The sequence below is a fragment of the Coffea eugenioides genome, chromosome 6, assembly GCF_003713205.1.
Source record: "Coffea eugenioides isolate CCC68of chromosome 6, Ceug_1.0, whole genome shotgun sequence".
Classification (NCBI taxonomy): Eukaryota; Viridiplantae; Streptophyta; class Magnoliopsida; order Gentianales; family Rubiaceae; genus Coffea; species Coffea eugenioides.
This window is the reverse complement of record NC_040040.1, coordinates 27,131,868-27,149,171: the sequence shown is the minus strand read 5'-3', so window position 1 is coordinate 27,149,171 and position 17,304 is coordinate 27,131,868. Positions and strand designations below refer to the sequence as shown.

The following is a 17,304-nucleotide window of genomic DNA, read 5'->3' as shown; positions in this document are numbered from 1 at the left end:
CCTCTCAAGTTGAAAATAAATAGTAATGACATATATCATAATTCGTATAAATTTATACATATAAAATAGAAAAAATCGTCCAAAACATCCCTCATATTTTGTAAAATAACTTTTTCGTCCCTCACTTTTGAAAATGTACTTTTACATTTCTTACAAATTCACATTGGTCAAATTTGATCCCTACCTAGGTTTTCAACTAGTTTTTTATCGGAATTCACCACATGCCTTACAGATGATCATTTTTTAAGCGCAAAATTGTCAAATTAAAATTTACATAATCTGATCCATAGTCCCTCATATTTCACAAAATGAATTGTTTCGTCCTTCACATTTCACAAAATGAATTTTTTTATCCCTCACATTTTACGAAATAATTTTTTCATCCCTCATTAATCATATGTATGAATAACTTTTTTTAAACTCATGTATATATCTATTTAATTTCACCTAAATAATATGAATAGCATGTAATATATCTCTATTTGATTTCGTCTAAACATCCTGTTCAGATAAAATTAAATAGATATATACAGGGGGTTTAAAAAAATTTGTTAGTTTTTCATTCATGTTCATTTTCTTTTACTCGAAAATGGAAAACAAAGAAGACATTTAATCTTAAACATTATTAAATGTTTATATTGAATTAAATTTGGACAAAAAATAAAGAAAGGAAAAGTATGGCAAAAAGAAATAAGTGATTGACACTTTCAAATTTTAAAACAATTACAAAGCAAGAAATTCAACTGTTGTCTTAAAGGTGGCAAGTAGAAATTTCAGATTTAAAGTGCAATTTGTTAGCATGACTATAGAATTCAGGTTAGGACCGATTAATTAGATGGTCATATTACACAACTCAATAAATAAATTATTACCAAAAGAGAAAAGTTTACAAATATTGAATAGATTCACATGGTGAAATCAAATAAATATATATAGGTTTTAAAACAAAATTGTTAGATTTAAACCCATGTATATATCTATTGAATAGCATGTGTATAACTACAATTAGTTTGTTTAGGTGAAATCAAATAGAGATATATTCTATGCTATTCGTACTATTCAGGTGAAATCAAATAGATATATAGATGGATTTTTTTTTAAAAAAACTATTCGTACATATGATTAATGAGGGATGAAAAAATTCATTATATGAAATGTGAGGGATGAAAAAATGTATTTTGTGAAATATGGGGATGAAACAATTAATTTTGTGAAATATAAGGAACTATAGATCGGATTATATAAAGTTTGACTTGACAATTTTGCCCCTAAAAAATGATCACATGCAAGGCACATGATGAATTTCGGCAAAAAACTAGTTAGAAATCTAGGTAGGGATCAAATTTGACCAATGTGAATTTGTAAGGGATGTAAAATTATATTTTTAAAAGTGAGGGATAAAAAACATCATTTTACAAAATGTGATGGACGTATTGAACCATTTTTCCTATAAAATAATAAGCTGATGAGTAGTAATGAATTCAATTTCTCACGCAAGGATAAGAGGTAAATTTGGTGTAGAGTAAAACATTTGAAAGTTATAAAAATTTTAGGTATGTAACTTTCACATATATTCATAATAACGTACAATTTATATACATAATTTTGCTTAACTAGTATTTTGTGCTGAACTTTTAATCATAGTTTTAAACAAAAATGCCCATCATATACATATATATAGTGTCCCGTATACCTATCCTATACTTTACTAAATACATCCATTTCTGCAATTTTTTGTCTCTTCTGCTCGAATAGATGAAAAATTCAATTTGACAGTAGGTGATTTTTTAGAAACATACATGTGTGTGTTTAGACCTATACCTGTGGCTAGAATTGTGGACATACGATCAATCATGGAGGTGTAACATGAATGTTGCCAAAGTATTTGGTCTTCTTTCTCTTTTTTCTAAAGAGGCAAAACAGGGGGAAGAAAAAGGGGGAGGGGTAATAAGAACAAGAAGTTCTTGATGATTTAAGAGTTTATGGGAGGGAGAGGGTTAACAGAAGGAAAAACGTAGTAAAAAAATGAGAAACAAATAAACAAGAAAAAGAACAGGGAACATAAAAAAATGATTGGGTAAGTAAAAGCAAAAAAAAAAAAAAAATCCAACATTTTATTAGTAATCTGCCTGGGTTTGGGGACATATTTTGCTAGTATTTTGGTTTAATGAGCTGATTTAAAAATTTATAGGGGTTAAAGTATATTAGCGGTTGTTTGGATTGCATTTTTTGGAATTTTTTAAAAAAAGATTACTATTACGCTTTTGAAGATGTTATGTATGTGAGGTAAAATGGTAGAGAAATGTATAAAAGAAATTTTCACGGAAAATGTGAAATTTTGCTCAACTAACCTGCAAAAATTTATTTTTAAACAATAAAAGAGAATATAGTGTGAAAAATTCAAGCGCAAAAAATAATTTAAAGATATTCAAGCATAGTTTATTCAAAGGCATGAGTTTTCTTTTTTTCTTGGAAAAAATATTAATGTCCGAAATATATATCTGAGTCTCCCAAAATTATTTGGAAGGAAAATATATGCAATGTATAGACATAATAATGAAGAAGGGCTTAAGAAAAAAATGAAGAAGAACATATATTTGACATTCAAAAAATCTACTAAAATTTGTTAGGGACTTTCTTTTTTCATATTTCATTGACATCTATTACAAGAGTTTGATTCTCATTTAACTAATTTTTTAGTCTCATCATTGCCCTTCTTCTCATAAGTTTTTATTGTTTTTCCTACCAAAATAAAACTAATTGAACTTGTACTATATTTGGTTGAATCTTAATTATTCCCTATCGATGAGTTAAAAAAAAAACTCCCTAGATGCATTTTGAAGAAAGAATGAGAAACATACCAGCCACCTAAAAGCCCTATTTGGTTTGCAAGCTTTTATATTTTTTAAAGAAAGATATACTATAACGGTATAATGTATCCGAAGTAAATAGATGATTAAGAGATGTGTGAAGTGATTTTTTTCGAAAAATTTACAATCCAAACAAGTTCCAAAAAAATGCTACTAATAAAAAGTACCGCAAATGTATTGGATAAGATTTGCTAGTAATAAATAAATAATAGTACATGTCTAATCTGGTCTGAACGGCTCGATTTTGGAGTTTTTTGAACGTTAACATTTACCCAGGTGTAAAATGTAAAAACGACAGGCTCCAAGATACATTATAGCCAGACAAGACTTGATCAGAACAGTAAAAGAAAAAAGAAATTACCCAAAAAATTTGAATCGGTTTCCAAAATACGAGACAAGTGCACGAATTCAAACTTTACAACTGTCAACGGATATTCTAGTAATTCAACCAAAGGGCAATTCCGTCAAACGACTCATTTCTCGGATTTAAAAAATTTCAAAATCTCAGTGATTAGTACTAATTACCCAATCCCAACCGTTGATTGTCTTGATCCAACGGCATCTGTTGGCCCACAAGAAATAGGAGGGAAGCAATATCAGCCGTTGATCTCTCGTCCGCTTTATATATAATCATCGAGTAGGGTTCATATTTTTCCTCACTCTCACACCCCCATCATCTCTCTCTCTCTCTCTCTCTCTCTCGTTCGAGTGGCGATTTTTGCTCTCTCGATCGAATTTTCAGAACATATTCTCGGAATTCTCTTAATCAAACTCAAGGTTAGTAGTTTAATTGTTAAATTTCTGACATTGATATATTTCTCCGTTCAATTTAAATCGCATTTCCTCGATTTCTTGTGCCGCATTTTCTCAAATGTTTTATTCGCTTAATTCGGCGTCTTTTAGTGTATAGGTGATCCGTGTGAGATTATTTTGCTCTGCATTTATGGAATTTGTGGAAATGTTAGCAGATCGTGGGGTGTTTTACCCCTTTTTGATTGTTTTGATCGAAATTTTCTTTATACAGATCTGGTTTTTTCATTTCAGAGCAATTTAAATCAAAATTTGTGGAAATGCCGGTGAATTTTATATTATTTTTTATTTATTGAAATAGATTTTATGATGTAGATCTGTTCTCGCTGTTGTTTCACTGTCGATTTTTGTCACAATTATAAGAATATGAATGTTTTTTTTTCGAGGTTTTGTGGTTGGGGACTTTGTAGATCTATCTCTGAATACCTTGATTTGGTGTCAAATTGCTAAAATATGCTTTTAATTTTGTGATCTTATAAATTTTTTGCGGATCTGAGTGATTTCATTTTATTTTGTTATGTATAGTGATTTTGATCTTTACTGATTTCTTTAATTTTTTGGTGAAACAGCAATAAGTATATCTAGCATTATGATGTTGCTGTATTGGTTATGCTCGTTAAGAACGGTTTTCCATTATAAAAAGGAAAATCACTTAATTATTCATAAAGCAAAAAAAAAGATGAAATTCTTTGTAATGCGCTATTCTCAAGTGTGTATGGTTCTTAATTGATGTTAACTTGTTGGCCAATGTTGTTCTGAATTTCAGGAAAGATGAGAGAAATCCTTCACGTTCAAGGAGGACAATGTGGCAACCAAATTGGATCAAAGTTCTGGGAAGTAGTGTGTGATGAGCATGGGATAGATCCAACTGGACGATATGTTGGAACCTCAGATTTGCAATTGGAGCGTGTTAATGTGTACTACAATGAGGCATCTTGTGGGAGGTTTGTACCTCGTGCTGTTCTTATGGATCTGGAGCCCGGCACTATGGACAGTGTCCGCACCGGTCCATATGGCCAGATCTTCAGGCCTGATAACTTTGTTTTCGGTCAGTCTGGTGCTGGAAACAACTGGGCCAAAGGGCATTATACTGAGGGTGCTGAACTTATTGACTCCGTTCTTGATGTTGTGAGGAAGGAGGCTGAGAACTGCGATTGCCTTCAAGGTAAAAATATACAGATTTGATACCCTTAATTTAAGTTCTGTAATGCTTTAGTAGATGAACTGTTAGCTACTGATAATGTGCTGTTAATTGTAAATTATTTAATTGGCTGCCTAGATAGTATTTTGGTGAGTAATTTGGTTCTATTTTAGCCAATGCTGCATATATTGAAGATATTTAGAACATAATTAGAATGTCTGGCAGATTAATGCTAATCTATGAGTTCTTGCTAAAGCTCAGTTTTAATGTGTGGCTCACTGTGTTGCCTTTGGCAGGTTTTCAAGTGTGCCACTCACTTGGTGGAGGAACAGGTTCTGGCATGGGTACCTTATTGATTTCAAAGATCAGGGAGGAGTACCCTGACAGAATGATGCTTACATTCTCTGTTTTCCCATCCCCAAAGGTTTCTGATACAGTGGTGGAGCCATATAATGCCACTCTTTCAGTGCATCAGCTTGTTGAGAATGCAGATGAGTGCATGGTTCTTGATAATGAAGCTTTGTACGATATCTGCTTCAGGACTCTTAAACTGACCACTCCCAGCTGTGAGTGTCTTCTGAATTATTTCTTTTAATTGATTTTTGTTTTGTCACTTCATTTTTTTAAGCTTTATTTGTTGGTATCATTAGAAATGGGTCATGATTTTATTGCATGCTTAATATCAGAAATTTCTGGATAACATCTTTATGGTATCTGATATTTGAAGTACGAGAAATATGTCACTGTTATCATTGCCGTTGTGCCATTTTCAGATCTAGTTGTCATGTGTTTCTATAGGTATTGATGACCTGATAATAATGCTGCATGTGCATTGTTGCTGTTACATGTGTATAGATCTTATTGATTCTTGGAGTCACATGTTCTTTAGATAGATATTCATTTCCATCCGTGTATTGATAATCTACTTTCATGTTACCTCTGGTCAAGTGGGTGCTGCTGGTTGACCACATAGAATAGATAATTTGCAATTAAGGGACCACATGAAGATCAATTTTTTGCCACTGCTTTTTAGCTTTTAGTAGTTTCTCATAGTTACAATCTATGTAGACTTAATGACTTGGGATTTGTTGCCATCTGGCATATTTGTGTGTGTTTGTTAAGAAGTGATCTTATGATACCTGCTTATGTAAAATGTGGTTATACATGGGAATGACTTAAATTATGTTCTTATTACTTGACTGTTTCAGCTAGTTCTCTTGCATCACAAATTGAAGCCACTTTTGTGACCCTGGTAGTAGGATATTATTTTGAAGAAGATGGTGATCCTTCAACGGTCTAATTGCATTAAATCTAATTTAATTGATCATGAGTTGGGCAGCCATGAACTTGATTAGCAGCTTTTTGTTTGTTGTCCCACAATGTTTTTCATCTACATTTTGTTTTTGTTTTGTCTGATTTATCTTATCATTATGCCTCTTATTTTGTTCTTTCAGTTGGTGATTTGAATCACTTGATTTCTGCAACCATGAGTGGGGTGACTTGCTGTCTCCGATTCCCTGGCCAACTCAATTCTGATCTCAGGAAGCTTGCTGTCAACCTTATTCCCTTCCCCCGCTTACACTTTTTCATGGTTGGCTTTGCTCCTCTGACCTCTCGTGGTTCTCAGCAATATCGTGCTCTTACAGTTCCAGAACTGACCCAACAAATGTGGGATGCAAAGAACATGATGTGTGCTGCTGACCCGCGTCATGGACGCTACCTGACTGCATCAGCCATGTTCAGAGGCAAGATGAGCACCAAGGAAGTTGATGAGCAAATGATCAATGTCCAGAACAAGAACTCTTCCTACTTTGTCGAGTGGATCCCCAACAATGTGAAATCAAGTGTCTGTGACATCCCACCTAGAGGACTCACGATGGCATCAACCTTCATTGGCAACTCAACATCGATCCAGGAAATGTTCAGGAGAGTGAGCGAGCAGTTCACTGCCATGTTCAGGAGAAAGGCTTTCTTGCACTGGTATACTGGGGAAGGAATGGATGAAATGGAGTTCACAGAGGCCGAGAGCAACATGAATGACCTTGTTTCCGAATACCAGCAGTACCAGGATGCCACTGCAGATGAAGACGGTGAGTACGAGGAAGATGAGGAAGAGGAGGGCGTTGATCATATGTGAGAGGATACCTATTACTTCATATAATGATATATAATTCAGTATGGACTGTCATATTTTTTTCTCCTTTTTTTTGCTTTGGGTTAAATGCTATTTTGGGAAGGTCAAAAATTTCCTGGTTTTTGATCTGCCTACTTTCTGAGAGAGAGGTAACTGGTATAAGGTAAGAGAGTCTGAGAGATGGTGCTTATGGTGAGGAGTATTTTGTTTTGTATTGTTCTGTTGTCCTTCACCTACTCCATATTTTGTCAAGTATTTGTAGCTTCTTCTAATGCTGTTAAATGGTTTTTTTTTGTAATTAAATTTTTATATTTAGAAACCGGGTAAGGTATACAATCTCGCCTATTCTTTAAACGATATTTTCAACCCAAATACTCCAATGGGCTTAATTATTTTAGGGCTTCCGCTTCCATTTCTTGAAATACGAGTAATGCTAATAGTGAAAACACTTCATTATATGTCAATTCATTTACTTTACCCTCAACGTATCAAATGCAAAATCAAAGGGAATTTTTGGAACTAATAAATTTTCACTTAATCGAAATTTCAAGATTATTCTTTATCATGGTCCCCGCTTTGCTGGTCATTCTTCTAACTAATTGTTCATACAAACGGGAAGCAGAATGGAAACAGCCAGAATAAAATGGACAACCCATACATTTTTTTTATAAAATTAGAAAGAAGATAAACAGTCCATATATACCACTAGCCAAGAAAGGAAAGAAAAAAAAAAAGGTTTGTATTTGGATGGCCTGCATTTTTTATGAAAAATTATATTAGTATGTGTCACATGTGGTGGTTTCAACTAAAGCAATCTTTTTTTTCTTTCCATCCCCCACAATCATCTTATCCCCAACTCTTTTTTTGAGATAATCCTTATCCCCAACTCTAAACATAGGATTCAAACTTTGAACCTAACAATAAGAAGAATTTTAATCTCAATTCTTGTGGCCACCTAACTGATTCTTGTCCATGGAATGTAAATTGCATTTAATTGGGAGAATAAAAAATAAGAATAGGAAATGATTGTACTATTCTAGATGAGAATGAACAGGCAAAATGCGAACTTTTGTAACAATAGAAGGATCTTATAATTTTTTTTTTAAATTTTTTTAGGGATAATCAAAAACCTCCCTTGAGTTTTCTCCTTATACTTAGTACCTTTGAAGTTTTAAAAATATTACTTACCTCCCCAATAGTTACAAAAAGACTATATTAACCCTCACTTGATACATAATTCATATATCAAATAAACTCACATATAATTAAATTTGTAGTAATGCATTTCTTTACAAATATCTTTGTTATTTTTCAAATTTATATTTGTATAGATCATAGTTTTGTGATGTGGTGGTACTACTAGAGATTATTTTTTAGGTGATGGTTTTTCTTGGAGTAAACAAAGTGGTTGATGATTATTTTATTTAGCAAAATAAGCAAAAGGGTAGTTTAGGATTTTTGAAAATTTTGTTACACAATAACAAAAATTAAGGAAGTAAGTGATATTTTCAAAACCTTAGGGGAGCAGGTGTCATTAACAGAAACCTCAAGGGAGGTTTCTAATATTATCCTATTTTTTTATTAGTGTAAATGGAAAGTTTTGAACCTGAACACCTTACTTACGCTCGCTTCTCCTATATCATCCAATCCATCCTTCCCCTAAACTTACAATGTTTTATGATAGCTTTCTTTGAAACCAATTGAACGATTTTTTGGCAATAGAAAGCAATTGAAAAGAAATCCGTTTCGATGTTTGAGAAGTCTTTTTGATGTTGTTTCCTATAGCTTATGAAACGTAAATATGTTAAGATATAATGTACCTGTACCTCATGCAAGTTTACAGAGAAAATCAATTTTTTTTTTAATTTTTGTTTGGTGATTGTAATTGATATATAAGACTGTTAATAGGTCGGGTTAGCCTGAGTAAAAAAGGCCGATGAGTCCAATATTTAATAGGATCGGATAGAGTTTGGAACTCAATTATAGGTCCGAATTAAATATGAACGGAGTTTCAACCTCACTAAGCTCAAGGCCAATTAAGGCCCAACCTGTTCATATATATATATATATATATATATATATATACTAGGCATTGTGCCCCGCGAGTTTTGCGGGGTGCCCCATTATGTATGCTAATCATATATGATTTTGATTGATCTGTATTGATATAAAACAGTATAATTGATTTATATATATATTGATATATATTGATTAGATGGATATAGAATTTTTATTCATTTGTATGTATTAGATGTACATAGGATTTTTAGTGACTTGTATATTTTTTTGATATTTAATAAGCGAATAAACATAAAAAGAATTTATATTTTTTTCATATTTAATATTTTTGGTATTATATATATTTTGGGGAAAATTAATAAATAAGTGAATAAATATAAAGAAGGAGGGAAAATTATATACATAGAAATAGCATCAAAGTTATAATTATTTCATATAAATAACATATATTATATGTTAATACAAAGTGGTATTATTGCGGTGGAGATGTTTGATTATGATTCTTGAATAAAGTTTCTGCTGAAGAGGTGCAGATGATAATTGTTTTCATTGAGGAGCGTGAATAGGATGACACTTCCTTCATGTAGGAAGTGTTTTTGCGCGAATGTTGGCCAACCTTCTGTTATTTCTATTCCTTCTAGTTGAAAGATCCATCGGGTTTTAGCGTAATAGCAATTGATCATTCCTGCGTCATTTGTTTGTATATGTGATGGTATATCACCGACGAGTACCTGAGATAGAAAAGGGGAAAAAATGTCGTTGTATTATGAAAGGAGAATAGGAATGTATTGTATGAATTATATTGATTGGAATGTAATTTGTATGAAACTGACCAGAGATTCGAGATCATCTGCTCTTAGCATTATATAAAATGAGAAGTGGGTCATTAGTCTTTCTTCTTCTGTGAAGAGCGCTTTGGTTACAAGAAAAGGAATGGGTTAATTTATTTTATAATAGAGAGATAAGATTGTTTTATAGAGAAAGAGTTGCTTACTGCATCCAATTGATGATTGTGAATGATTGAGGAGGATGTTCCATTCATGACAAGCTAAACAGTTATTTGGATTATATATGGCAACTCTAAAGACCATACATCCGATGTGCAAAAAATGAAGAATGGAGCCATTCTATATGTTGTGGTCTTGTATGAATTTGTTCCATCCAGATAGCTGAAAACTGGTATCGAGTTTGATGAACCATGTGCGATTTCCATTTCGTATAATCATTGTGTTTGTCCAGTAGTTTCTCAAATGTGGATAAAATGATGGATTAATTCTCTGGAAAGAAAAGGATGAGGTATAGCATAAAGTACGTGAAAATCAAGATATGTAAGCATGAGGTTTATTGGTTTACCAATCCTTCTGGGTATGCTTGTCTATATTCGACGAGAAATGAGCTTGGCGATGAAGCTGAGATTTTGATAGATGCATAATTTATAGGTGGTCAGTGGAAAATAAATAAGCTATATTTTAGTGAAGAGAGTGTAAAATGTATAATATGTGAATATAAGAGGAGAAAACTTACTGGATATTAGTTCTGGTGGTGGATAGTCGGATATGAATGATGTGAGCCAATTTGATGCATCAAAGTGTGATGACCAATGTTGAAGATGGGGTTCAATAAATCTGGAACCTATAGCTCTTATGAAGTTGGTGCTGATTTCATATGCAAAGCTGTTATTGGATATTGGGGTTGTTTGTCCATTAATAGTATGAAGATAAAACAGGCAAGCTATCAGGTGGTCATTTTCTTCTATTGTTTCTATTGTCCAATCTATGAAAGTTGGTATTGCCATGAGTTTTCTGGGTTGTTTGATTTTAGTTATATTTATTTATATTTATGGTATTTATAGTGGTTGTTGTTGGTGCATAACATGTGATATGAGTGGGTGAATTTTTGTATTATTGTCGTATTTTTTTATGTATTACTTTGGTGGACATGTGAATATACAGTAATGGATTGGAAAAAGACAAGAAGTTATTATTTTGTTTTGTTAGTATTTTGATGAAACTGTTGTCATGTGAATATATAATTATGTTGAGATGTGTCAGATGGATTGGAACAAAGAGAGTTAATAAGCTAACATAAGTAGCGTGGCATATTAATGATGTAGTTTTACATATGCTTCGTAGGAAACCAAACAAAAATACATCCTGCTTTTTTCATGTTTACTTTGTACATAAGCAGATGACAACAAAATGTGATAGATAGTGGCAGGGAATCAAAAGTATGAAGACACATGCATAGCTGGTTACAGGTGATTTTTTGAAAAGTGTGTCATGTTGAGACAATGGATTTCATGTGAGCTTCTGATGCTTAGATTCCTTGTCAAATTCTTTGTCTAAGCTTCGCTTGGCGGATGGTGCTGCTATTGGAGTGGGAGAATGAGGGATATCTGTTGTGTGAGATGTGGAAGATCCAGCTGAAGCAATATTTTTGTAGATTGAGCTTGGAGTGGCAGGAGGTGCAGATTCGTCAGTTGGCCTGATGAGGTCTTCAGATGTGGTTATTGTGTGAATTAACTCTTCTGCTTCTGATTCTGGTGTTTTTTGGTCAGTTGTGTGCTCCAGAAGAGGATGGGTTGATGATTGATCAGGGAGAAAAGCAGTGAGGAAATACAGGGGTGTAAATTGTCTGTGAGATGGTAGATATGATCTTATCTCATAGAGCAATGTTTGTTTTTGAATTCTTTCATTGATTACATCAACAGGAATTGGGAGTTGCTGCATTATTGTAAAAAAATGTAAATTAAGTAATGAAAATAGTGAAGTATGTTGAATGGTTTATTTATAAATAAGAATAATGTAATATATACCTTGGTATATCTGTCATAGATTTCAGCAGCAGTCATATCAAACAGAGTTTCAGCATATTTTTCTTCAACAGCAGCAGTTAGGTAGCCAGTGTCATCATGTATGTTGAGCTGGAGCTTTGCTCTGTAAAAGTGATAAGATCAAAGTTAGATGATGCATACTATTAGTAGTGTAAAAAAGGAATTATGTAATTCATTGAACTGAAATAGATACTTTGGTTTTGGCTTTGTCTTTTGTTTCACAGAAGTTGCAGTCAAATTCGATATCCATCATTGCTCCAGTTGATTTACCACATGTAGCACAGCTGGCAATAAAAAACTTCTGGTCGATGTTAACTATTGATGGAGTTCCTTTGATCCAGAAGTTTTTGATCTATTGGAAAGAAGAGAGTTAGAAATGATGATCAATGTAAAGAAATTATTTATGTAAATTTCTTGTGGTAGAGCATGTAAGAAGAAAAATGTATGTTACCAGTTCTGATGAGGCAATGATTTGTGAGATTGGCCTTATTTGAGTATGTGGAGGAGCAAGGATTTTTTGATTGATTTTTTCATAGAGTTTCTGGCTGATGAGCTTTTGAATATATGCTCTATTTTCATCACACCTACAATATTTGTTTAAATTTTTGTTATATTTATTTGCTAATGTGAAAGTGTTTGTGATTGAGAATAGGAAAGAAAGAGATATATACCAAGTTTGTAGTGAAGCTGTTTCTTGTAACAGTGGGTCAAGGATGATTGTACTATTGGGCCGAGTAGCAATGTCAATTCCTTCAATTGTTATTTGTGAAAAGAGAAAAAGAAGACAGAACAGAGTATTTGATTAGAGATATTAGTTTGCATGAGTTAATTGAATTATGATTTTAAAGATAAGTAGCATACTAACCATAGTATGTTGTGATCTTTGGGCGTACAAGCAGAACTATTGGGCATGTGTGAATAATGTTCATGAGCTGAACTCCTTCAATATAAATATATGGTTCCCACATGGTGAAGATCATTGGTCTGCATCTGAAAAATATATAGATGTTAATGTATAAAAAAGATAATTTATGATATGGATATTTGACTGAATGAAAAGATAGACTGTATGGAAGAGTGTTTAGTAAGATAGTGAGTCGAAGGTTTACTCAGGATTAATACCAATGAATCTGCGAATTGTGCGTGGTCCTCTTGCTGTTGATATTATAGATTCTGGGAATCCTTGAATTAAAGCACAAAGGAGATCTGCAGAGATAAGGTCATTCAATAAATATAATGTGTTAGCATTAATATAAAGTTAAGGTATATATGCTTGTATTAGAAAAATGATAAAAGTAAAGATAGGCTTACTAAATCTGATGGAATAATTGTTTTTATATTTGTCAAGATTCCAGAAGGAAGTTAATGGGAATCGATTGTGCAGGGTCAGCTCATTTTGTTTCTGTGCTTGCTTGATGAAAGTTGTTTTCATTATGGTTAGTTGCCATGGCACAGAACCAGCTTGGTTTCTTTCATCAGTGATGGCTAAAATAGCAGCATTGCCAATGTAGTAAGTACGGTAGAGATGAAGCTTGCTGTCTGCATAATTTACATCTCTAGTGAAAGTAATTCCCTGGATGGATTCATTCTGTAGAGGAAATGGTTATCAATTGGTTGAAAACGGGATGATAAATAAATTTGAGGATGGAAAATATTTATTTCTATACTTGAAACTTTTTTAATGCGACAAATTTGTAATGTTGAATTTACTTGTTCATCGGCAAACACGAAACGCTGGAATGTGTTATGATCTTTTCCTGGGAGATGTTTGTTTTTTCAATCAGGATGACTTTTATGATCCACTCGCTTGATTTGTCTGTCAAGGTACTCACAGTGGTGCATCTATCTTCCATATCTAAAGTATAAAATATGAAAAATATATTGTTAGTGACAGAGATATGTAAATATATAGAGTAAGAAGTAAAGGTATTTGTAATTAAAGACATTCAAGCTAAGTACTTAATCATGAGTTGCAGCTGCCAGGATTTCCTGATAAACTACATTGCGTGTAGAATTATGGGATAAAGAATCAGATGCAACAGGTCTAAGTAGAATTTTAACATTATCAGCTGTTTTGGCTCTTGATAGTGCAACATACAATTGACCATGTGAAAATACTGGTTCTTTCAAATATAATCCTACAAAATCAAGTGTTTGTCCCTGTGTTTTGTTAATTGTCATAGCAAAACAGAGAGAGATTGGAAATTGAGTGCGTTTGAAAGGGATTGGATATGATTCATCATTAGAGCTATGCAATGGAATGCGAGGAATGAAAACTTGTTTGCCAGAATGAATTCCAACTGAAATTTGTGCATGAATAACATTTTTGTTGAAATTTAAACAAATCAAACGTGTTCCATTGCATAATCCTTGTGCAGGATTGAGATTTCTTAGAAGTATAACTGGGCAATTTTGCTTCAAAATCAATTCATGTGGGGGTAATCCTGGAGGGTGAACAATATTTAAGAAGTCACCGTGATCAGCTTGCTTGGTTGGATCTATGGTTTGATCGAAGCTGATGTATTTGATTTCTTCTCCTGGGAATTTCTGGATCAAAATTTGGTTGACCTCATGGACAATATCATTTGTTGTACTGAGAATGACTCTATTAATCATAGCAGAATTGCAGGGCAGAAAGTTAGACAGTGATGGATAAACAATGTTGATGAGGGAGTTTAATGATACTTCATCATTAATAAAAGGAATGATCATAGGAGAAGGCAACTGGATTTTGTCATCTGCAATGGTTGGCTGTGTTCCATCTCCAATGTTTAGCAAAAGATTTGAAAATGATGGGTCCAAAGATGCTCTCATGTTCTCAGTCAGCCGTATCTTTTGAAGTTGTGGCCAGACATATGAATTGATAAGTGATGCAGAGATGTAATCTTCCTTTTGCCCTTTCCTCACTACTGGAAGAGTCTGTCGAAAATCCCCACCAAAAACAATGATTTTACCACCAAAGATGTGATCACAACTTAACAAGTCTCTAAGAAATCTGTCAAGGGACTCAATTGCATATTTTTTTGCCATTGCTGTTTCATCCCATATTATGAGCTTTGCACTCTTGATTAACTGAGACATTGCACTTTGTTTAGAAAGATTACATGTGCTGCTAGCTTCATGATGGAGAGGGATTTTGAAGCGTGAATGAGCAGTACGACCTCCTGAAAGTATTGATGCAGCTGCTCCTGATGTTGCAGTTGCTAATGCAATGTCTTCTTTTGATCTAATTGTTGCAAGGAGTGCTTTATAGAGAAAAGATTTTCCTGTACCACCAGGACCGTCAATGAAGAATGCAGCTGGAGTGTTTGTATTAACTTTTTTCATTATTTTGTCAAATGCAAATTGCTATCCAGGATTGAACATAGAGACTGCTGCTAAATCTTCTTTGGAGACAGGTATGTCAGCTTCAGCTTGTATTTCTTTTGTAAGACTGATAGAGCGAGAATCTGGAATAAAGTCTGAGAAACCATAATCCTTTATACTTTTTCCCATTATCTGTAAATATTGATCAATCAAAGCAAGGACTTTCATGATAATTTCATTTTCTGATAGAGAAGAGTCTGCTGTAATGTCTTCTGATAAGAATGGTCGAAATCTTGACCAAAGATGTTGTAGATCGGCTGGTGAACAATGGACCAAGATGACTGCAAATAGCTGCCTTAAACATTGCGGCATTCCATAGACAACAGCTTCTGAAAAGCACTCTTCGGCTCCGTTGTCTATTTGAAGGAATCCTCGCAATTATGCAGCTTCTTTAAATGAAGAAGCTAGATAACCGTTAACTGTTTTCAGGTCATCAAAAGATGTGGGTTTTCGAACATGCATGAGCAATATTCTGAGATAATACCTCTCTCCTTCAATCGGATGTGCTGTTATAACACGCCCAATGACCTGTCCTTTCTTTCTAGTGTACCATATTCTATCATCTGCATCCCAGACAAAATGCTGAGGGAACTCTTTGTACAGAAGATTCAGGCTTTCTGCATGTTCATTTGTCCGATTCATTGCAAAGAATTCTGTTAGCATTGTTCGTGAAAGCCTGTCGTCTGTAATTATATCTGTCAATGGACGATTCTCGTCAAAGTACATTGATTGGTAGTTTTCAAGATGTAAATGAAGCAAAATAACCGATGGATTGATAACACTGAGATCAAAAGCATATATCCTCCAGATAGGTTCAGGTGCACATACCCATCTTGCGGATTGAAAATTTTTTATCTCATCAATGATTTGATTTGCTTGCTCAGCTGTCAACTGGTACATCACCCTATCATGGCCCTTGTATATATATTTGTAGATGTACTTTACAGCTTCGATGGCAGAATATATTTCAACATTGATGTGACAGTCATATTTTGCAAGAAGATATGGATTGTAAGGGACAATCCATCGATTATCTAACTCATGTTCTCTGATATAGATATTGCTGCCATCATCCCGTCTTCTGTATATAGGATATGAATTTTTTTCATGCTTTGTGTACTCTGAAAAATCTTTCGGATAGTTATTTCTGCACTTGTGATTATGTTTCATACAAGGATTACTTGGATTCATTGATCCACATGGTCCATGAAGCATGTGCTTTATAACCAAAGAATATAAGTATGGTGCCTTGTGTCTATCAGGAAGCTCTGCACAAACAATTTTGTCGTATTCTTCTGGCGAGAACATCTTTGATTGTTCCTTTAAGATGATCAGAAAATGAGCATGCAGGAAACCTCTTTTTTGGAATTCGATAACATAAGTGTAAGCAGCAACATGACCAAAAAGATGTTTCTTCAAAAGATCTTCTTTCAATTGCTCTATTTTTGCACGAAATATCCGTGTTATCAAATCAGGCCGATTCTGAGCTTCATCTGTGTCAAGCAAATGGTTCTTTATTTCAGGCCAAGATGGATTGCAGGTCATTGTAAGGAAGATATCTAGCTTTCCATAATGTTGTACAAGGGTCATAGCATCCATATATCGTCGTCGCATATCTCTTGACCCTCCTATAAAACTTGCAGGCAGGATGATGCGTTTTCCCACATCTGATGCATTTGTGTTCCCTTTTGCTATGATATCGAGCAATCCTTGATAAGTCTCTGTTCTCAATTTGTTCTATTTGTTTCTGTGAAATTCAAGGCGTGATGTCTCTAATTTCACATAGCTATCAACAAAATATTGCTGGAATAAATGGCTGATATGCAGCAAGTTTGACTGATCTCCATCTCGCATTTGGAATTTGTAAGCATAATATTCTCTGCATGAGACAGTTGGTCTTTGTCTTTTTTTCTTTTTGGCAGCTGTTAACATTAGAAAAATGTAAGAAGGAGGTCACATGTATATGAGAGTAAATAAGAACCAGAGAATATAAATATTTGTAATTGGAGTTATACCTGTTTGTTCTGCAGAAAATAGCTGTTCTATATCATTGCATTCATTGATAGAAACCAAGTTTTTCTTTTCAACAGGTCTGATGGTTGTTGAATGAATCTGAGTTTTTGTTTTTCTG

General features: G+C 33.6%; 3 protein-coding genes across 3 annotated transcripts; 1 reads left to right on the top strand and 2 right to left on the bottom strand.

Annotated features, from left to right (window-relative positions):
* The first annotated feature begins 3,537 nt into the window (after positions 1–3,537).
* Positions 3,538–7,237, top strand: LOC113776523 (tubulin beta-5 chain). The gene is made up of 4 exons (XM_027321706.1): positions 3,538–3,647; positions 4,447–4,845; positions 5,118–5,387; positions 6,276–7,237. The coding sequence occupies exons 2-4, from the start codon at positions 4,452–4,454 to the stop codon at positions 6,956–6,958; spliced, it is 1,347 nt and encodes a 448-aa protein (XP_027177507.1). The 5' UTR covers positions 3,538–3,647; positions 4,447–4,451; the 3' UTR covers positions 6,959–7,237.
* Positions 7,238–13,766: 6,529 nt separating this feature from the next.
* LOC113773997 (ATP-dependent DNA helicase PIF1-like) lies at positions 13,767–15,134 on the bottom strand. The gene has a single exon (XM_027318579.1). It carries the CDS (start codon positions 15,132–15,134, stop codon positions 13,767–13,769), a length of 1,368 nt encoding a protein of 455 aa, XP_027174380.1.
* Positions 15,135–15,551: 417 nt separating this feature from the next.
* Positions 15,552–16,772, bottom strand: LOC113773996. Its single transcript, XM_027318578.1, has one exon. It carries the CDS (start codon positions 16,770–16,772, stop codon positions 15,552–15,554), a length of 1,221 nt encoding a protein of 406 aa, XP_027174379.1.
* Between the last annotated feature and the right edge of the window lie 532 nt (positions 16,773–17,304).

Bases quoted from the DNA above. Each gene is read 5' to 3' on its own strand.
- LOC113773997 (XM_027318579.1), bottom strand. From the start codon at position 15,134: ATGAAAAAAGTTAATACAAACACTCCAGCTGCATTCTTCATTGACGGT.
- LOC113773996 (XM_027318578.1), bottom strand. From the start codon at position 16,772: ATGGATGCTATGACCCTTGTACAACATTATGGAAAGCTAGATATCTTC.
- LOC113776523 (XM_027321706.1), top strand. From the start codon at position 4,452: ATGAGAGAAATCCTTCACGTTCAAGGAGGACAATGTGGCAACCAAATT. The intron at 4,846-5,117 runs GTAAAAATATAC...TGCCTTTGGCAG, and splicing joins GAACTGCGATTGCCTTCAAG to GTTTTCAAGTGTGCCACTCA. The intron at 5,388-6,275 runs GTGAGTGTCTTC...TTGTTCTTTCAG, and splicing joins TAAACTGACCACTCCCAGCT to TTGGTGATTTGAATCACTTG.